General features: G+C 35.7%; 2 protein-coding genes and 1 long non-coding RNA gene across 4 annotated transcripts; 2 read left to right on the plus strand and 1 right to left on the minus strand.

Annotated features, from left to right (window-relative positions):
• Nucleotides 1–59: 59 nt before the first annotated feature.
• Nucleotides 60–14962, minus strand: LOC124213947 (uncharacterized). Of its 2 annotated transcripts, none has more exons than XM_046615783.2 (6): nt 14562–14962; nt 13201–13375; nt 1756–1940; nt 1447–1641; nt 693–935; nt 60–564 (listed from the first exon to the last, which is right to left on the minus strand). In XM_046615783.2, the coding sequence occupies exons 1-6, from the start codon at nt 14640–14642 to the stop codon at nt 403–405; spliced, it is 1041 nt and encodes a 346-aa protein (XP_046471739.1). In that variant the 5' UTR covers nt 14643–14962; the 3' UTR covers nt 60–402. The 2 variants fall into 2 exon arrangements, with proteins under 2 accessions (XP_046471739.1, XP_046471740.1); XM_046615784.2 differs by lacking the exon at nt 14562–14962 and adding an exon at nt 14249–14548.
• LOC138190726 (uncharacterized) lies at nt 1466–12807 on the plus strand. Its single transcript, XR_011176809.1, has 3 exons — nt 1466–1712; nt 5402–5643; nt 12468–12807. It is a non-coding gene; the product is annotated as an uncharacterized lncRNA (long non-coding RNA).
• A 1846-nt stretch (nt 14963–16808) lies between the features above and the next one.
• Nucleotides 16809–22708, plus strand: LOC124213948 (eukaryotic translation initiation factor 4E type 3). Its single transcript, XM_046615785.1, has 6 exons — nt 16809–16999; nt 19812–19932; nt 20647–20754; nt 21295–21417; nt 21941–22040; nt 22220–22708. The coding sequence occupies exons 1-6, from the start codon at nt 16851–16853 to the stop codon at nt 22252–22254; spliced, it is 636 nt and encodes a 211-aa protein (XP_046471741.1). The 5' UTR covers nt 16809–16850; the 3' UTR covers nt 22255–22708.
• The last annotated feature ends 294 nt before the right edge of the window (nt 22709–23002 follow it).

Consider the following 23002-nt stretch of genomic DNA (forward strand, 5'->3'; position numbering starts at 1 on the left):
CATGTCTCAGGAACGTTAATTTACTTTTATTCGTCAATCGCAATTACGGTTACCCTAACATAGTGAAAATCTATCCTAACTATGGGAAATCGTAAAAGCGTTCATTTTAGATATACATACAATCCTTGTGCGAGATTCAATAGTAAAGTAAATTGAGTCGAGTTATATGTATGTACATCTGCTTATACGACTATCAATACTCGTCATGTAGGAATGAGATAATCAGAAAGGTTCTGCAATAACAATCGGAATCTTCTGAACACTCCAGTCAAACCGGATCCATTGAATGTCCAATTTTTCTTGAGTGATATAAAACTGTAGTAAATTTTCGACGTGTTCGAGACTAGTTAAAAGCTATGAACTTGTCTGCGAAAGCGCAATAAACTCAATCTTTGGCCATGCTCAGTGCAACGACTCTTTAAACCCCTTTTTTGCAAATATTAAATCATTTGCAAGATTGTTCTTGTGCGTTACCAAGCCGATAACATCGTACCCTCGTTTTGCCATCATTGACGACATAAGCTCAAGACTATTGTCGCCGTGAATGTATTCGACGGAAAGGGTCTGAAGAGAGAAACAAACATTTATTGATTGCGGTTCTTGCACGAGTTGCAAAGTCAGTGATAATTATAACTGTAAGAGCTCGGCCCTGAAAATCAATTTGTCTCATTATGCGGTTGTCTTGTTCTCACCTTTATATCTATCTTGTCAAAAGGAATCGTTTCCAGAACTTCTAACTCTTGTCCCTCGATATCCAAACTGAAGTAATCTACTCGTTTGAAGTCGAGCGCTGCGACGTAAGATGCCAATGGTAAGCACTGTATTTTGATATGCTCGCCGTGATGGGCCACGTCTGGAGTGTTTTCCAAGCCTTCTTCATCAGTACCGAGTTCCGTATGTAACCGACCGATGTTATCAGCCATCAGAAAAGTTCCCTGAAGGAAAATTTATTGTTGGACATAAATAATTGCAAGATATAATGATAAGATAAGTGAAATGGTAAGATCACTTCCTACGGTATCGATGTTAATTTGAGAGTATGCTGTATTAAGTCTTTACTGATGGTGTTGAATGTGACTTAATGTCAAAGCATGTAGATATCACAGTCAGCGTAATTCTACATGCAACGCGGAATACAATTACCCCAAAAAAGTTTTGTTTTACGCAATAATGCCGAGAAATGTATGCCTGCGATTAAGTTACCACTTGTTTCAGGAATACAGTTCCTGCCATTATTTTCTCATTAAATGTAACATTTTTTTGGACAGTTTTGTTTGAAATTTCATGCAGAATTGTACTGACTACAGCATTTTCACAATAATTCTGTATAGAGTTCAATAATAGTCAAAATGAGCGACATTTTACTTGATTGGTAAAGACTGACCAGAGCATCTCCGTGAAAGTTAAAATGTTGTTAAAAACTTTATGAGGAAAAAAACAACTTACCAGCATAGGATATTTTTTAGTACTAAGACAAGTGTTGGATAAGTATGCCTTTCTATTTTTCTGCTGCAGTTTATGGTAGTTGATGGGATCAGCCTCGATGAGAATACCAGTCCAGTTCAAGTATCTTTCGAAGAACAAAGTGTTGCTTCTGGTCTCACCGTCGTAAGCACCGCATTCTATAAAAAACCCATTTGTCTGAAAATAGATAAGAAACAAGACTTGGATTACCAGCTAGAGGAAAGTCTGAGAGTAAAGAAAATCGAAAGGTACGTTACATTGATATTGTGTAAATCATAAAAATCGACTTGCCATGTTTTTGAAAACTTCATTGATTTTCGCTGCTTGTCCCATCGATGGGTCGATCACTTCTGGGTTATCGAGATTGTAAGGCAACGATGCGTTGTATCTATTTACTATCCACTTTTTCCGCATCTCCTCTAAAAGTCCAGGATCAAACATGGAAATGCTCTTGTTGTTGTAGTTGCTTTTTTCGACTGAACAGAAAATTAATACTCATACAAGATCCGTGCTGATTTTATTTCAATCTAATACAATATCTTCATAATAAAAATTATTTCAGAGATTTTCAGAAACTTTAAGAATATCCCATACTATTTGCTCAAAAAAATGTTGCAATAACTTTCCCAGAATTTAAGTTGGTAAGTTTTTACCGACTGAGTAAAATTTTTTTCATGTCGCGCGGTTATATTATATTAGTGCTAGACGTTGATGCCAAAAACTTGCAGTCAAACAAGAATATCAAAAAAAAAAAATGCTCATACTAAGCAACAATAATTACAGCAAAAGTACTTCGTCTAATTTAAAATCACGACCAAATTGCAAGGATACATATTTTGATTATCTGATATCATTCTCACAATGTGTAGAAAAATATTTGAACAATTGTATTTTCGACATAGCCGGTAGAATTACGCTATTTGATGATAGTCAAACCAAGTGACATTTTACTCAGTCGGTAAAACATAACTACGGCATCCTCTTAAGATTTTCATAACAGTTGATGCTGCTCATCGCCATGAACATTAATTCAGAGGTTTTCAGAAACGCTCTGAATTACCCAAACTATTCACTTGATTAGTTGAATAATTTGATAAAAAATTTCGCTAAATCAGAGTTTTTGAGCCTAAAGTAAGGTTAGCTTTCACGGTCAAATTAACCAAATCAATTAAAAAAGTTTTAACGCAATACAGTGACACTTAATCAACAATACAGGCATTCTTCAATCTCTCACGAATAAAACGACTTTTTGTGTCGATTCTAGATTATTCTAAGCTAGATGCGTGACCGCGTTATGCAAAAAAAAAAGTGTAACTTCATCCTATAATAAAAAAAGAAATTCTACTCATGTTGCACATGAATATAAGTAGTGAAGGCCAGCTAATTGTCATACTCTTCAGTTTTCACGTATAAGGATGGAGATTCAATAAATCTTGGCTGTTTATTACGAATTTTCATTTCGTCAAACAGTCGCGAACAGAAATAATTTAGGCTGATTTGTATCCTTTGTTCACGTCTAACATTTATTCGATTCCCCTGAAAATAACCATTTCTACTATCAAATTTCTGCGCTAACAACAAAATACTTCAATGATTCTTGTGCGCAAAATAATTCCAATGATTGTTTCCTGAAATTCTTTGACGTTCTCCATCAGCGTATTTTTGTGTATTCATAAAAAGAACAAAAGAATTTCCATTCCACTTTGAGAGACAATTGAAAGATTCACTTAAAATGTATATCGTAGGTTCTAATACCGCTATACGCAACAGAGCATATAATGCTTCGCCATAATCTAAATTCATCCCACGTTAATACCGGCCTATTAACTATACAATACACCAACTATTCTATTGTATAGAATTCTGCAATATATTAGTTATTCGCTGGTAAAATGTCTCTGCACTACTTAAAATGTGCAGAATGGCGTCGCAATTTTACTACATTAAATTTCCACTTTAGAATATATATCATGCACTAATGTAGCGCCTGATGCAGATGGTATTACGTCACCAAACTTGATGCTAGTATATATATATATATATATATTAGAGAGCTAGGTATAACATGGTAGCAAAGAATCGATACGTTTTAGTAATTATAATTACGAAGATAATCAGAATAATCTTACATCAGTTTCGCAGGTACAATCATTAATCATTCGTTCAACATGTTGAGTGATTAACTTACGTACACAAAATCCGGTAGAATTTTCCGTGGATTATGTGTGTCAACGAAGCTATGAAACTTGACGAATCAATTTGAGATAACCCTGTCACAGATAATTTACTCATCTGTCATCAGGCTTCATAAAAGTTTATAGAGAGAAAAACTTATATTTCTGGTGCTCAATCATTCGAACGGAAGTTATACAAGTAAGCGAAAAAATGTGTAAGAATGAAAATACGCGTCTCGGCAAAACTTAAAATTTTGACGAATGCGTGTTTCGTCAGAAAACTTATATTTTTGCAGGTATTCGGGAAAAACAACTTTTGTGTTTTGAAAAAATGTTTCAGAAGTCGTAAACATTGATTTAAAAATTTGACATTTTTTCGGAGCTTTTGGTAATATTTTACCAAAGATTGAAAAATACAATTACAATCACGATTATGCCTCGAGTCAGTGTCCATATAAATTCTAAATAAATTCTGTTATTTATTCCTGAATAAATGTACTCGTCCAACAAATTGATTTATTTAAAATCTTTGAAAATTAACTGTATTTTTGCTAAAGACTCGTACTAACGAGAACTGGCCAAAAACATGTCCGCCGAATAGAAAGAGACAAACAGCAGCACAGGCTTATTTGTGTTTTTCTTTGAGCTATGGCGATATTCAGCGGATAGCGGTCTTAAAAATAGACAGTGATTGGCACTGACCACCAAAAAAAGGCGACCAGTTTCCAGACCTGTGTGCTGAATTCGCAATTGTCACACTTTCATGCAGGTTACATACATCGTAGCGAACTGTCGTTTGAATTTATGACGGTTAGTCGCCCTGGCAAACAGTCGCCCTCGGATTTCGATGCGTGCGCATTAAATTTTAGCAGACGACGAACCATGCAATCGTAAGAAGTCGTTCTGTATATGTACGTATAACGGAACAATCTCTTGAAACTTGAAAATCAACCGCGCATGCGCCAAGTAATTCAGTCTCATTGGTCGGCGAAATTTTCGCGCAGCGATATTTTTGTCCGCGATGCAGGCGTGCCAACGTACGCAAAATGTGTACGTTTGAATTTTCAAAGAGCATAAGCATTAAATTCCGACCGTTCTTTGAAGAATCAACTTTCCGATCCGATAACAAATGCTTCCCAAACCTTTTCGAGTCGCTAGCACAATTATTTGAGATTCTAACCTCGAAAATTCGTATCAACTACATCGCCGCCAGAAACAGTTTTACGGCTGAAAACTCGGGATGGCCAGCCTGCAAAAACAGCCGATAAAACTGGCGCATGCGCAGTTCAATTTCAAGTTTCAAGAGATTTTCCCGGTATATTTACCAATCATTTCGTTTCTCGTGTAATTTTGGAACTTTGTTACTGATCTCTGTGAGGAGAGTTTCAGCGAACACGACTTCCTGAACTTTTTCTTGTATACCTTCTAGTTTTCGAGATATTATCCTGAGGCGGATAAAAAATACTAATCTGTATACATATATATCGACGTACATTTGAACCTGAAAACTTGAATTTTGAATGCTGAGCTAATGCGATGTTTATTTGTAGCTCTTGACTTACATGAGAAAAAAAATTATTTATTTTTTATACAGACGTTTGAAAAATGCATGCATGCCAATAAATTGTTGCATTTATTTTCGACAAAAAAATATATCGTCAGTATAATATATTTTAGCATTTCTCACTATGTGAAGAAAATTTATAGATCAGCAGTGTAGATAATACGAGCAAAAAGTGATATCTATTCCTTTCGATTTTCAGATTCTTGGGTATTGATGATATGGAATTGCGTTAGTAACGTTGATGTAACGAAACATTGAAGCAAAAATGACCATTCTGAACTTTCAAAATGACTTTAAAGAAGTCAGGTTCCCAAAATATCATTGTCTTCTGTTTTATGACGGCTTTTACCAAATTTCAAATATTCGACAGTCTCCGAAACAAGGATTTTTCCTAAAAATACATCGTTACATCGACGTTACGAATTTCAAGCCGTTATAATGGTAAGTATACTTATTTTTCTTTTTTTTTTTTTTTCGTCTCCTAGCAACTACAACGAATGCTAATTTTTCTCAGTCTGAGTACTTTTTTGCCACAGATACTACGGTATTTGGATATAGCTCAAGACTAGCGCTAAGTGTTTAAAATATGCAAAATGCCATATGGAAAGTCGTAACTCTGACAATATCTCTATCAGACAAAGCCTGCACGATACTTAACTCAGTTATTGGTCCGAATAATAATTGTAACTGATAAGCGGTGACCTATTCGCATGCACAGGTGTGTGTATAATTACATAAGTACCTACAGCTCGCGGGGCAAACATTGGAAAAGCGTCGGTAATTGAGAATGAAGGTTAAAAGTAAAGAGGAAAAATTCGAATTACAGGTTCATGACAATGTTGATTCTTAGAAATTCAAATATATTCAGCAGTTTGTCTGATTTTATATAATAGCTCGGACATTTTGGTTTTATATAACCGTATAAAAATGGTATACTTAAAGGCTGATGAAAAAGAAACGCTTCTAGGCTGTTTATTCAGAAGATATTAGGAACTAGAATTGAACCATTTGTTCCAAATAGTGATTGACATTTTAAATTCTACGGGTGGATAAAATTGATACTCTCAAAACAGCGTTTATTACAATCAGAATTTCAAAAGTAAAAACTTCTCTGGTCAAATTGTAGATTGTTGTGAAATTGAAATATTTGAAATTTAGATATCCGGGTGTTCTTCCACCAAGTATTACATTTGTTACGCTTAGTAGTTTTTTATCCGAAAATCAAATTGTGATTTTTCATTTTCAAATATCGAATCTTTGTGATTTTTTTTAACTCGGTATTTGTTTTTCACCCGATTTGTTGTTCCTCTCGAATTCTGGTAATATCGACAAACGGCCCAACTTCCTCCAGTTGCAATGTTTCAAACAAAATTTTGAATAGCGTATTGATTAAAAAATATATTCTTATCCGCAACTTTTCGTTCTTGACAGAATCACGCTGAAAATTGTTAAAGCCAAAATGTAACCTCAAAATTAGTATGATTTCGAAGTCTATCCACAATCACGTCTTAAAATTGCTTGAAATTGTTTTTCTGTACATTCTTTGTGGTGTATAATAACAATCCTGACTTTTGTTTATCAAAAAGCATAAAATTTGGCGTTGCGAAATTTGATCAGCGTCTTTGTTCGATTACTTTTCATCATCCTAGACTGGAATTAACAAACAAGTTTCAATGTATTGAAGCTAGTTGTATTAGTTGATTAGGAGTTAGAGAATCTTAGCTGTTTAAACTGGTATTGCATCATTTATTCCACGCTTTAACCGCAAAAATAGCATTAAAGTGGCTGTACTACATGTGAACTAGAATTGAATAGCTAACTTTTTCCGGCATGAGGAAAAAACTGCCCGCGATGTATTTTTCCTTACGATTAGTCCAAACAATTCCTGAATTTGATTCTCCCTTACGAGACTAATTAACCAATCAGCAATCTCAATAATTTCAGATTAGACACTAAATTTGTTTCGATATTTACCGAGTTATCAGAGCTACGAAAATTGTATACAAGAATCTAAACACTTAAGTATCGAAGTAATTTTTCTTTTTACATGTTGGTTCAGACACACATTACGTGATCTACCGAGCTTCGAATTAAAGTACTAATTTTTCTGAAATATTCTACGGCTCGAATATCGTTCACGAAGGCCAACTCATCCTTCATAAATCAATATGGAACGTTTCGAGAGCGAAACAGATTCTATTTCCTTCACAAGCTATAGAACCGTACAAAAAGTGTAATATCAGAAATCCCCTGTGACGAAAATTCTTCTCTAAAATATTTTTGCCAATGCTGTGATGTCAAGTACTTCAGAAAATGAGGTTCTCTAAAATTTTTGCATTCATTCCGAAATAAAATATTCCATAAAATATTCGAATTTATCTTCGATAAATGTCAATCATAAAATAGACGGTCAAAGTCTTACGATGAAAAACGCTTGGAAATTTACTCTTATTTGAAAAAACTTTGCTGAAAGAACCAAGAAATTTCCAACTGTAAATAAAAGTTTACCGTAGAAAAAAGTTTGCCTTAAATTCAGTATTTAATACTACAACGCAAAAAATTTTCCTGATAGTCGGATGGCAGAAAAGCTCCGAAAAGCTCCGACTTTTGGAACAGTTGTATTTATTTTTGATGTTTATTCGGGATATTCTGAAACTCACACGTTTATTATTTAATGAAATATGTACCGAGTTTCAGAGTATTATTCACACCACAATGTTATGAGTTAAAATTCTCATTCATCTATGGAACTCGCTGAATTTTTTGTGTAAAGTGTAACCGAGACCGGTTTTTAAGATGACTTGTTACGTGTCTTAAATCAAAACTAATATATCCACAGTAGTCGAGCCAAGGAGTGATCCATTTTTTATAATTTTTGGTTTATTACTTCAGATCCGTCATCAGCGTTCTTAAAATTGCTTTAAAAATCCAATTTTCATCCCAATCGAATAACTGATTGCTTTTTAGTCAGCCATGCTGGATCCAAAATTTTGAATTTCCAATTTTTGAGTTCAGATTCGTAATCAGTGACGTCAAACTCACCGGTTTTTCAATTTGTAGCAACCGAAGGTATGCTTCAATTGGTCAAATACTCAAGTAGTCACTTTTGTTGCATCACATGCATTCGTCAATATGTGCGATAGAAAAATTTCACTTCCACTTTAGCACTCTCAATTTCATGCGCAACACCGCTACGGCTGTCATCCATGTATACCTATGATAACGATATCGCAAACATCAGGGCCGGCTTATCCACTATGCGGACTGGGCACCTTCCTATGGGCCCCAAAGCAATAGGGCCCAATTAATAATAATAAATAATTTCTGTAAAATTGCAAAGAAAGCAACAAAATGATAATATCGACGAATAGACTTAGAATAAGGAGCATATATGAGGTATTCCAAACGAATGTGAACAATGTTTAACCCCGATAGCCACCAATTAAGGAATCATCGATTTTTTCGCTGATTTTGCCGCACAAAATGGACATTTCCAAATCGCTCTAGATCTTTTGCATTATAAGCTGTTTAAGAGGACCCGCAAGTGAAATTCTAGCCATAAAATACATATATGCTCGAAGGCAGATTTTTTTTGTGCATGGTTTTGGGTAAGAAATAATGTCCCACGTCGAAAAATAATTTCGGCAAAATCTTCACCGTGATCGAAATTTTTATTTTCGAATGAAAAAGAGTTTCGCTAAAATCATGCTTGAAGTTGTTCGAAACAGTCGACGGAAAATGTGAAAAAATCGGTCAATCTTGATAACAAGAGATACGTTTTAAAGTAAATAAAAACCACTAAAAGGCCGTTTTTGTACTAGCAGGCTTCTCAGTTTCATGTTTTATAACTTCTACTGTCATATTTTCAACAATATTCATTCTTTAACAAAACCAAAAAATATCATTCTGGGTATAAAATGAAAATTGTATCCTGATTATATCTTTAATCAAAGAAAATGCACAGATAATTTGAGTTGAAACAAAAATGGAGCTTACGAAAAAAATTCAACTTCGTACATATGTCGGTGCAAACAACTTTGTACAATTCCAAAAATTTTAGTATAATTGATTTTTTGATTTCGAGCAATTCAAAACAGAGTTTAATTTTTCCGTACTCCGACAAAAGTGTAAGGTTTTCATTTTACGAAGTAATCAGTTTGAGATACCTCGGTTTTAACAATTAGTGCAAAAATTCCTGTGAAACTAGATAATGTCTATCTTGATGCGGTACAAGTATAAGGAAAGCAATTGGGTCGGAGTGAAAACTAATATTCTTTGTTGATAACGCCTAACGTAATCAAGGATTGTACGAAACAGGGCCCATAGTTATTATACATACCCTTGTCGATTTCGACGTTGAGATATACAGTGAGGTACGTAACATGTACATGATATGTACGAATACGTTTGTCCTTGTTATAACGGCAACTTGTCTATTAGTACAGGCAATAGGGAATTTTTTCCTGCACTAATTTACAGGAGTTATTTTTTTTCATAAATAGGTTCAGTATGACGTACCGAATGTAAATTTACAAAATCCTTACAAATTTTAAGGGCGGAAGTGCCGCCATTTTGAGGAAAACCGTTTCGGCCTATATCTCCGTAACCGTGCACTCTAGGTCAAAAATGATAATGACCTTTATTGTAGACAATGATATTTTCTATCTTTTTTCTTGAATAATTTTTTTTGTATCACTAACTATTTGTAAGTTGTTACTTATACGACTGCCAAAATTTATTTATTTACTTTTTGATCAATATCTCCCCGAATAATTGTTTAAACAACGAAATGTTAATAATCTAACTTTCAGATCCACAAACTTCCCACAACTTTTACTTGAAACTTTTTGTCCTCAAATAAATATTTACGAAGTTATAACGCTTTCTATGTTGCACCATCGGGTGGAAGGTTAATAAAAACGCGGGATGCATAGAATAATGATGAAAATTCTTCAAACATGTGCAAAAAATATTGATGAGATGACAAATGGCAATAAATAATTTGCTTTCTTAACTGCAGAAAAAAAAAACAGCAACTACCTGATGGAATTTTTTTCAAATTTATATTACATTTTGGCAGTCGTATAAGTTGTTAATAGTTAGTGATACAAAAAAAGTTATCCAACAAAAAAGATAGGAAATATCATTATCTACAATAAAGGTCATTATCATTTTGGGCCTAGAGTGCACGGTTACGGAGATACAGGCCGAAACGGTTTTTCTCAAAATGGCGGCACTTCCGCCCTTAAATTTTGTAAGGATTTTATGGACGTACATTCAGTACGTCATACTGAACCTATTAATGAAAAAAAAATAACTCCTGTAATTTAGTGCATTATGGACAAGAGTAACGGGTCCCCTATTGCCTGTACTATATGCAACATAGGATAACAAGTCCGATTCTATATGCTCGTTTACGTTAGTCTACAGATATGAAATAAAACAGCACGAGTTTGAATAAATAAACTAATTAAAGAAATTATTCCTTATCTTATTTAAATATATCCACTGAAAAAGGGTTCAACAGCCCGATTCTACATGCAATTCTAAACAAAAACCCTGCATACATTTTCATTTAACGTAGAAATAAAGTAGAATTCGTGCCATTTCTTTCTTCTCAAAATATACGACATTTTACTCGGTCGGTAAAGGCTGACTACAGCGTCCTCGTGAAGGTGGTTGGAAACAAGCCGGTAACCCACTGCAGCATAAAAATGATAGCCCGCCTTTCCTTTTGTTGTTATTACGATATTATTTAGTACGCCACGTGACGTAATTGGGGCCCGTTCACGCATGTCGATCAGCGAATCAAACTCGCTTTCAAACTTGTTCCCTGACAAAATATTGACGAAAAGAGATTGTTTTGCCAGCCATAGACAATTTACAGTATTTGTTAACGTCGATAGTAAGTTTCGGATGCGCAAATTATTTTGTAAAAATAATTACGCCGGTTGTTTTGTCTCAGATTAGTCTTACCGCGAAACGTCATCGACGCATTCGTGCTCGATAACACATTTTCTTGCAAAATATATTGCCTGTCACATTGTAAGTTATTTTCCTAATTTTCAAGGATTGTTCAGCAAATCAAGAACTGAGTCAAGCATCTTCACTCCGCAAATCACGTATAATTAAGATCGCGCATTGATGCAATCTCGTTAAATGATATAAATCAACGTTAACGGAACAAGATTGACCAACAAGTGGAAGAATGGCGCTTATGAATGAAATTCTGGCAAACTCGGTGCGTCTCAAGTACCATACAATATCTAGATAAGTTAACCGCGGCAGGTATTGATTTAATTACCTTATCGCTCGTAATATTATGTACTTCGCCAAGAATTCGATCTACATCTGTAACCCGTAAGTCCCTCGATTTCAATTTATGTCGCACATGTGCAACAATGGAGTTATTGATACATCGGATAAAAGTTGCCATGGTCATCCGACACATATATCGTATAACTAACACTATCACTTTCTAGAGATGAAACAGCTGTGCAATTTAAATCTTTAACCCTGCGCTGACCATCTGTAACCATATCGTTAAAACATCATGCTGGTGTAACGGATCGAAAAATAGCTGATTGTTCCAAATTTTTTTTTTTTTTTTTTTGATGGTTAAAATACGCTAATGAAACGTTGACTTTCATTTTTTTTACATTTTTTACAAAACGGTGTACACTCTCAAAGGAAGAGTTTTCAAGTTATCAGTCTTACATTTGGACACAACATTCTTCATACCATTCTTATTATTGCTATGGAAACTTTTATTTTGAAATCTTCATCTTTTTTTTTTTAACGAATAACTGTGAAAAAAATTGGCCAAGTTTGATAGTTTTTGTTCAAACCACCGCCGTTTTGTCAATTACGATAAAGAAAGTCTCTTTGGCAAGATAACGGCTTTCACACTGATTAATAATCTTTTTACTAATATTGTTTTAGTTAACATTTACGGCCACAATCGTTTACACCGTGAGGAATCATTTTTTTTTTTTCGAAGTCATTTTCAACCTTATAAAACAAATGTAAAGAAAATAGAAATGAACGTTTAAAAATTTATATTCTGTTCTTAATGAGTGCTTTAATTTGGCATTGAAAACATCAGACTGATCAGCGTATTTTAACCATCGAAAAAAAAAATCGCGAAAATCAGCTACTTTTCGACGTCAAGTCCGTTTCTATTTGTTAAACAACTAAAAATGTTGTGATGTAAACTGTTGAATCATCAAGTAGAAATGTTAAACTGATTTTAAAATTTTTTTCAGACTTTCCGGACGCTCCTAAGCGGGTTAAAAATGGCCAAAAACGATATCGTCATAGATGGTCGGCGCAGGATCAACGAAACAAGTGATCTTTTATTCAGACCCTTACTTATAACTTGCTGTTAAGTGAACAACAATTGTGACGTTTACAAACCAGATGAAATGAATTTTCGTTAAAATTTGTTAAACTTCTGCGACACTCGCACATTTTTTATGTTTCATGTCATTCTTAGATTTCAGAAGGTTGGATTATTCTTCATCGTTAACAGCGACCAAAATTATTGAGGATAAAAAATACATGCAAAATTTATATCTGCCCTGTTTCCGAGAATATGATGAATCTGTAAACTTGCCGTTGCGCACAAATTCGACGCGTAGATTTGTCGCGCTATGACGTCACTATCGGTAGAAGTGAGTCGCCAACATTACATCAAATTCCAATCTATCGGACCAAGTCTCAATTTTTTACAAAATTTTTGATATCACGAAATCTTAACAAAGTCATCGCTGCATTTTTCCATACTTCGGTACAAAAATTTTACTCTCTGATTTTGAGTCATCGTTGTCACCACGTGACCAAACTTTGACTCGTAACCGGCACGTGTTTATTCTTCCGATGGATAACACGTTTTTCTCCAACGTGTGACTTGCTGACGTAATTTTATTTAACCTTGCATCTACTTATTGAAGCATTCATTCATTCATTCATTCATTCATTCATTATGGCGAAACGTACCTTGCTGGCCAATAGTCGCGATGAAGAAGTCATCCGCATAACTGGGTAACGGTTCTGTGACCGAAGTTTTCGACACAATGACGTAGAGACCGATGAGAAACAGAATGGTTGCAATAATGACGTATTTTTGGCGCCAAGCTAGATGTACAAGACCAGTTCCAATTTGCTTTAAGCGCTGCAAACGTTTTTAATTACCATATTAAAAAACATTTGTCCAATAATCGTGTATAGGTACTGTTAAACACCCTCTTCAATCAATTAATTATGTAAGCTATTTTTGTCAATTGTCATGTGTACGTCACAAGGTAATGTTCAATCATCGCAATGGAATACGCTAACGATAAGATCACAGATCAAAAAGAAAGCAAGTGTCACGTGATTTGAAAGTATGAGGATAGTGATTTTCGTGCTGTTCCAACATCGCCACAATAAGTGACGTCTTTCATCAATTAAAACATTTACCACAACGTAGGACTTTCTAACCCGGTATAATACGGACGGGATAGTAAATTGAGAGAGAAAAGAGGCATGTACAGCAAGCTGAAAGCGATTTCCGACACTTATGTCACAAGTGCGCTGAACGCCGCTGGGCTGTGATACCTTTGCACTTTAGTGTTTAAATGAAATAAATCTAACTAACAACCAGTTTTTCCATAGAGACTAGAATCGCATATCGCCACTCGCGCACAATCGAATTGCCAAAGAATCACGTGGCGATGTTGACACATTCAAGCTTCACCTCACATCAACGACTCTAGACGTATAAATAAAGATCACGGATGATATGAACGACAAAAGATACCAGGCAACAGCTGCGAACAAACATCAGCTTCCAATAGCATCGTGGCAAAGTGCACGCGAATACTCATTGTTACGAGAATAGAAGTTAGCAAATTCAAGTCAATATTAGATTCAGGCACGTGTTAGCTTCACTTATTAATAACAGAGGGTTTCTAACTGCACCCAATGATTCAGCTGCTATCAACCGTTACTTATACGGTTCAAAGGTTTCGAACATTCCGGAATCGTACTGGCTAGTCTCCGTTACCTCCATTCTAATTCAAAAATCGAACACTCGGTACGGAACTCCGATCCGCCTTGCTTCCGCATCCGACTTCAGGGCGTCGCGTCGATGGTTCACGGTACACTAACGCTGGTTTAGTTTCGGAGTCATTCGGAGCCGGTGTCGACATTCGGTGATGCTCGGTGTGTTCCTCTCAAAGCAACGACGATCTTAGTCCTGCGGTGAGGGGAGGGGCGGGGGAGGGGGGGGGGGGGGACGAGGAGAGGGAGAAAGAGCAAACAAGTTACACTGTCGGAGGCGTTCGCGTAGAGCGGATTCTAGACATAAGTGTGGACACCTTTTGGTGAGCGCTGCTGGTGCGACGTGAAGCTTGCATAAGGGTACCAGAGTATACCAAAGTACGGTTCACGTCAAGCATGCTGCTGTTTCGGTATACTTTGAGAGTTTCTAGGCGAGCCAACTACTTATTGTTAGCTGAACACGGTGATCTCGAAAAGATTTCTCTGTTTGAAGTTTGAGGCCCGCCGAACGGCCATCAGGACCAAGACACGCGTATCACGTGCGATATGTGATGTGGATTTAGGCTCCGCGTGTAATTTCGCGAGTCACCCAAGATTTTAGCAACAGTATTTGTTCGAGATTCGAGATTGAGGTGTCAACGTTTTTGACGATCGTTTCAACGGCGCCGAGAGTGTTCACTCTGATACTGATCGCGACGTTTCTGCGACCCGCTGCTGCGCCCACGCGGTGACTGAAGATTTACAAAGATAGCCAGCCTTGTGTATCGTTGTAAAGCAAGTGAAAGGGTGCGGAGGTGACGGCAGTTTTCTACACCTACCGACTCACCTACGGGATTATCAACGGGGATTATGTTGTTGATTCGGTTGGTAACGATGAAAGTTTCGAGTTTCTCGCCTCGTCCCTCGAATAGCTTTAAGGGGTCCCATTTGGCTGGCCGTGTTTAGAGATCTTTGATCAATGGCTTAACGTACGTAAATACAATCACATGCATCCACGTTAAGTCCGTGATCCACGTACACGAATCTTATTGAGTTCTCAAGATGTGGTCTTAAGTGAGCGATGCGCATGCGCAGTGAGGAATTTTGTCATCCATCTATGCGCACGGATTTGGAGTTGTAGATTGGAGAGAACAACGGAACTCAAGATTGCCTACGCTTTAGTCTGCGGGAACACTTTAAGTGGGAATATTTCTTCGATTAAGCCCTTGACTGTCAGTGACACACATATGGGCAGAAAAAAGTCGGGCCATTTTTGTAGCACGATACATATATGGGCATTTGAAAAAAAACATGTTTTACTACATCTATTTGACTGTAATTTAGCGAATCATCGTTTTTAAGGTCGCTGAATTGTAGGACAAATCTATGAAATTTTTACTCCAACAAATCTCATTTTCGCCTGGCTGCTAACGGGCTAGAGAGTCTGTGAATCGCAAGCTTAGTTAAATGTCTAGATACTCGTCGCACAAGTTTACTTCTTTAATTACCCAGTTGCTTACACTGCAGCCTTTTACGCTGATGAATAACGGGTAGCATTACAGAAAACTGTTGCGATTTGCCAACTGTTGGCATATTGGTGACAGTCATGTAAGCTGGATTTCATTATCAGCTACTGTCAGTTACCAAGTTTCGTGTCTCCGTTTGTTTGCTGGATTCTTGACAAATAGTATCGAATTTTCGGCTTGTGATGCGATACACTGGAAACAAACATGTGTTCAACAGAAATTGAAAGTTGGCGTTAACATATCGCCAGAATGCACTAGGTCTCCAAATATTTTGTACGGATTGGTCGGTACTTCCTAGTTGACAGCAAACAAGTTGCAATCAGTTCATCTTGTTTAGAAAGTTACAGCTCAACTCATTTACCAGCCGAATCAATCTACGGAAACATCTTTTTCGAGCTCAAATTCCCGGTCTGACTTCTTCTTTATCGACAGAAGAGAAGTGCCACCAATATTCTATTCAATGGTACCATGGGAACTGTTGATCGGATCCGTTTAATTAATGCTCCAAGGGCTCCAAGTAACTGGAATGAAAGAAATTACACTATTTAGGGTTAAAAATAATTCCCGAGTTAGTGTCTTTCAACCTCAAGAATTATATGATATTCCACAGCAATATATGTTCGTACACGCAAGTGCAAAAGATTAATTGATAAAACTGATTAATGCTAACAATCTTTTCAGATGACGCCACGCGAATCGAAAGTTACGCAAGCGGTAACTCCAACGGCACATTGAACATAAACGAGGCTGAACATGAATCAGATCTTTGCGCTTCGTCTTCATATTTGTCTTGCATCATTTTCATCTCAAGCTGATATTTTGATCGTACGATAAGTTCCGCTGATACCTGATACCGCGATGTAATTCCTGATCAAAACGACAATCTGTTACCTGTAAACGGTAGTTTAAGATTCTGCCAAGGCTGACGGTACGATATTCTCGCGGTCAAATTATTGACCGTTTCACTGACGTTGCGTTGGTCAGCATGCTGAGAAACTTACCATCACAGCTGCTAATGTACGCACAGCTGGGAGAAGTCAGCTGGTACCGTTCGTGTCAGTTGATCATGTGACACGCTGATAATAACCTGCTGTATCCAATATGGCGGCGCTGAAGTGCGAGTCGACGGATGTCCTCAGTGCGGATTTGTCAAAATCGCCGATATTCTCGGACCACACCGTTGAGACAATAAAGGAACATGAGACTTCCGGAATACCGCTTCAAACCGCCTGGACATTCTGGCTGGACAAGTGAGTTAATCATAAGGAAACGGGAAGTATCCAAATTCCCCGGATACGTGTTGTATATGTCGATAGTTTATGCCCACGAATGACATTGTCAATTTCAATCAAGCTCCAGTACCTGTAACTTGATGAATAAAAATTCCACTTTCACCACGTTTTTGTTTCTCAAGTTTTTCACTTTCTCACGTTTTCTTTCGTTGCCATCACTGACGATGTATTACAACAAGTAATCGAACGTTAAAACGTTTCGTAATTATAATATGCATTTTCAGCATTAGAAATTGTGTAAACAATTGTTACACAATTATCATGGTTGCGAGAGATAAGTATGTGATATTCCCATTGCCAGCTGATGCAGGCTATCCAATACAATGTTTACACGCTGTTAGTAATACTTGTTTGTTTCTTTGTTGCTTACAACGCGTGTACTCCTATCATTATACGTATCAATTACTACTTGTCTAGATTACGTATACTCGCAATGTTTACATCCAGATAGTTACACGTAAGACGAATCATTCGGATCTTACATTATATTTAAATCTTACAACGTTTTTCTGATTCTACTTTTTCATGTTGATAAGATTTTATCGAGTTGTTTGTGGTACACTTTTTTCAATAAATCGTAACTGTGTCGACATTGATTATCTTCTTTATTCTTTTTCGGACGATAAACGTCAATGTTTTAGTGAAAAAATACCACTTATCGTCATCATTTTTCCAACAGTACTATAAATATTTCCATACTTACAATAACTAAATATATATAATTGTTGTTGTAAAGTAATGTCCGGCAAATATTATAGTTATAAGATTCTATAACCAAACCAGAAAATAATAAATGTACTTTAAGTTCACTAACTTTCAAATCTTCATCCGTATAAACGACATATTTGTATTTTAAAAAGTCGTAGTAACTTATGTGAGAAAACAAATTATTGATCCAGTCGACCGGAATGCTCGTCAAATAAAGCTTGAGAAGTTTTCGTTGGCAAAATTTTTACATCTATTGTTTAAAAATGAGCAGTAATTCGCCATTCTTTATCGTTATGCCAGAAAATATAAATACGAAACTTTCGTTGAACGAATTCGTGAAAACCAACACTGCACGGAGTCAAAACACTCACTCTGTTACACAATTTAAAACAGACTTGCAAAACAGCATATTTTAACGTCTTTCAGAATTTCGTGCCTTTCGTTTGTTTTCCGTATATTTTCTTTCTTTACTCTGCGCCAAAGAACAAAACTTGCATGCTTAATTAACGTTCGAAGTTTCATCAAATTCGTTAATTAATATCCGAACGCTTTCATTTACGAATTTTGTGCCTCAGAGTATTTTTGTAGAGCGTTAAACTCTTTACAAAAATACGTATTTTCCATTAGTTTCGGTACATGCGTCAACGACTTGAAAAATTTCAAAGAGAAAAATTTTTTTTTGTTCCATATTAAGTTCATGAGAAACTTCGATCGCAAAGCGGATTATGTTAGAATTGATGTAGAGAGCTCAAATTTTCAGGAAATTTTTTAAAATTCATTTGAAAGCGTTTCAGCCCCTGGGGGCATAAAAATTCATAAACAACCTTGTTAAAAACCACTCGAAGCAGCATAATCGCTATAGAAGTATCTTCCTCAATTATTCATACTTTGCTATCCGGAACCATTGGAAATGAATACAAATTATTCTTGTCCGTACTTCAAACCATCTGTGATCACTTGAGATTCCTGCCAATCGATCTTTACTTCAAATAATTATATTACGGTGTGTTGAGCGCAGTGTCACCTGACCGATTTAAGAGTTTTTATGAGAACGCAACTTCGACCTTAGAATAAATTTGGAAATTTTTGTTCTCTTGTCAGCTGCAGCTGAATAAATCTACAGATTTTTCTTGAGAATCGGGAGTCGATTCTCATGGATTTTGAGTCGATTTCAGCAAAGATCGGCCGGTGGAGTTTCGATACAAACGATCGATTTTCAGGAACCAAAAGATAGATTCTCGAAGGGATTGGATCTTAAACCCATCACTACTGAAAATCGTAATTTCATATTATTTCAAACAAGCAAATTTCGTCAAGAGAATTCAATATTCTCCGTGAGAATCAGCACATCATGACATTTTCTTTATCCCTTGTTCCAGTACATTTTAAATGATCGAATAACAAAGTATAATTGATAGATCGCTACGCAAGAAAGTCTCGTCTATAGTATCAGCTTAATCTTTCATATCACTGAACGACTTTCAATCAGTTCACTTGAATTCGTCACTCAAGCATCGTATCTTACCCTGAAATCAATACTTGCATAACATGAGTCAGATTTGTATCGAGTAATCGCATAATTTTGTAGTAAATTACACAGAACCAAACCACTCAATTAGATTTAAAGATAGAAAACAGATTTTTCTAATAATTAGTATCGGATTTATAGCGCAACGAAGAATTGTACTTATCGATTAGAATGTCAGGAAACTTCATTTACATAGGAATGGAAAACAGAAAACTTCAATCTAATTTGCCAAATACCATTCAATCGCGATTTTAATTACCATCATACGAAGTTTCCAAACCTAAGATTTTGAAATTTGATTAAGACGAGGATCAAGATAAAAGTTTGTATATAATTTTGAAACAACGCTTACACCGACATTTCAGGTTGGTTATAAACTTGAAGCATTTAAATTTTCAATTCCGATACATATATTATTATTTATACGCCTTCCATAAGATATTCATGAGGTGGGCAGAAATTCGATTTCCGTTCTGAAAAATCTGTCAAAATTATTGAAAAATACCAACGCAAACTGTATTTTTGTTTTTACAGAGCTATTTCAGGAACAACGGCAGAAGAATACAAGGCAAATTTGAAAAAAATTTATACCGTCAACACGGTACAAAGTTTTTGGGCGGTCTTCAACCACATACCAAATGCTGGTGATATTCAGGTCAGTTTTTATCCTTTTTTTTTATTCGTGAAAATGTATATTATAGGTACACATATACGTCATTATTGTGCGACGATAATTTCAAAAAAAAAAAATTTTTATAAAAACATAAAGAATTCAGATTTACCATCGCAAGATATCGAAACCAAATACATTTTTTGTCCGGTGAATATACCGTTTGAAAAATTTCGCAGATACAGATCCAAACTTGCAATAACTTTAGTGAAACCAATACGAGGTGAATTCGAATTCTAGGATAAAAAAATGTCGCATTTCAAAATGTTCCACAATTCTCGAAAAAAACAAGGTTAGCGAGCATCTGTTCGAATTCCTCCCATCTCTGAAAAAATTCCCAAGATAAATCTACGGTTAATCGTGATTGTGAGGGTCTCTTGTAATGACGAAAAGTACCTTGACCCCAAAATCAGGCATCCATAGGCATAGGAAAGTACGTTTTCATGTTTGACTCACTCATTATCTCGCAAAATATGAATAATCTGGAATTATTTACGTACTGCAAAACAATTCGTTTCTCACACCACAAAAAAAAACCGCTGTTGAAGCAAATTTTACTTAGGTGACTTGAAAATTTAGATTATTGAAGATCGCGGCTGATGAAAAAAAAACAAAAAAACAAAATAAAAATTGTAAGTAAATTGTAAAACAGATTTTTATATTTTTCAAACTCACGGATTATCGTTTCTTTTGCAACAGGTAAGGTACAGCTATCATCTGATGAGGGATGAGAGATACCCGTTATGGGAAGAACCCGTTAACCAACACGGTGGAACATGGAGACTCAAATGTCACAAGTACGATACGGTAAGTGGACATCGGGTTCCTAATTCGGTTACCAGCACACTGACACAATTTACCGAAATTTCCATTCGCTGGAGGAATTTTCTTGCGAAACGAATTGCGAATCAAGTTATGAAGGTGTATTGGAAGTATCGATAACAGTAAAGACACTAACGAAAGCTTTTATTTAATTATCCATGCTTTATTTCAAATCACTCCGAACGATTGAAAATCCATCAGCTTTGTTTGAGAAGATTTTACTCAACGATTGTTCGTTTTTTGCAAAAGGTTATTTTCCACGCGTGCATTTTTTGAATAAAATCAGCGATCGTTAAGTAAGATTGAACGAATCTATTAAAATATTTTTCATCATTTAGAATCGATTCGGAACGAAGCATCGAAATCTGAGCCTTTGTTCGAGATTCCAATGTTTTTCGTTTTTGCATTTTTATTCGAGAAATCTTCGCAACTTGTGAAAAGACCAAATTCATAACTTGCGAAAATTAACGAAGAGTATCGATTTTTGGCAAATAAACCTAAATTAAATTTGATAATGTTACACAGGCCGATGTATGGAAGGAAATCGTTTTGGCAGCGATTGGAGAACAGTTTTCCGACAGTGTCGCCGAGGGTGACGAAATCTGCGGTGTCACAGTCTCGATCAGGGACAGAGATGATCTTATACAGGTACGCTTGTATTTAAACATAATTATTACAAAGTTACGATTTGGCAAATTCCTTACAGGACAATAACTGAATCACTTTTCAATACCAGGCTTGAGAATTATGGAATTCAGTCTGCATCACCACGTGGTCAAAAATCTTTATGTAATAAGGCTGCTAGCGGACAACGGGTTGATGACTTATGTTCGTACAATCGTTACATAACAACTTGTATTTTCGCGTATCATTATTTATTCATTTATTCAAAGACAGTTGTCGTTTCGCCGTCCTTGAAAAACTGTTTTTATTAACGCGGATAATAAATTACAACACGTAGAAATCGATGAAAAATTCTTGACCCAGAAAATTGACGAAGAGTGGAATGAGGTTGACATTTTTCTTGTACAATTGACGCGACGCACGTACCGAGTGAAAATATAAATAAATCTCGACTGGATTAAATGGCGGAATCGTTTTTAAATCTTTTCACACGAATACGCAGATTTGGGGAAAATATTAACTATACAAATATAAATATTTTCTTCAGATATGGAATGCTAACGCCGCTCTGGCGCCTTCGGCCACCGTGCTGAAAAAAGTTCATCAACTATTGCCGGAAGTCAAGTTCCCTGCCGAATTCTACAAACGTAAGTGTTTCCGGATAATTTAATCACAAATATTACGACTGTTTTGATGATATCCTCGGTATGAGGTGATTACAGATCGTTACATGCGTTACGCACGAATACTTTTGTTAGTACGTATTTCGCAAATGTTATTCGATTGCATAATCGACGACGTGGAATAATGACAGTGATATTTTTAGCCCATCAATCCAATCACGCTTACGGCCGTCGCTGAAGACCAATTTACAAATATGTCGAAGTCGAAGTGGCAATGGATGAAAAATTGATACCCAGTACGTAAAATGTGCGTTCCGACGAATATGCGATCAGTCCTGCAATGTTAGTAATGTTATATAATTTTATGGATTTTTTGTACATGCCGACGAATGTGGCCAAAGAATTATGGCAGGCAACAGCTGATCTGAAAAACGCATCCTACCATAATGTTATACATGATATAGAGAAAAGCTGTGATCATCGTGGAATGATTAATTAAGAGGAGTAAGAAAGCAAAACTGTCGTTCTTCTTTGATCAAATGAATTTCAAAGCTTTTTGTATAATCCGTTGGTATTAATGATATTTTAATATTTTATTGCAACTTTGTGATATCGAATTTGATTGTTTCTTTACATATTATACAATTATTGGTGTTTTTTGAAATGTTGAATATATATTTTTTTACACTCAATTTTTCTTCAAATTACTTTTCACGTTACGTACGATAATTTTAAGGTCGAAAAAAAGTCAACCAAAATATGAAGATTTTTTTATACTATTTTTACGACATCTAGAATTTTAATGCGGTCAATATTTATCTTTATTTATTTATAAGTATCTTATAGCCCTGGAATTTGACGAACGTATTTCTATTCAATATCACCGAATGTCTCCAGAGATTTTTATGAAGATTTAGGTGAAACTCTGAAAATTAAAAAAATTCCGATTTAGATTCGTCCACAGAACAAAAAAGAACGAACACAGC

This window comes from Neodiprion pinetum, chromosome 3 (assembly GCF_021155775.2).
Source record: "Neodiprion pinetum isolate iyNeoPine1 chromosome 3, iyNeoPine1.2, whole genome shotgun sequence".
NCBI classification, from domain to species: domain Eukaryota; kingdom Metazoa; phylum Arthropoda; class Insecta; order Hymenoptera; family Diprionidae; genus Neodiprion; species Neodiprion pinetum.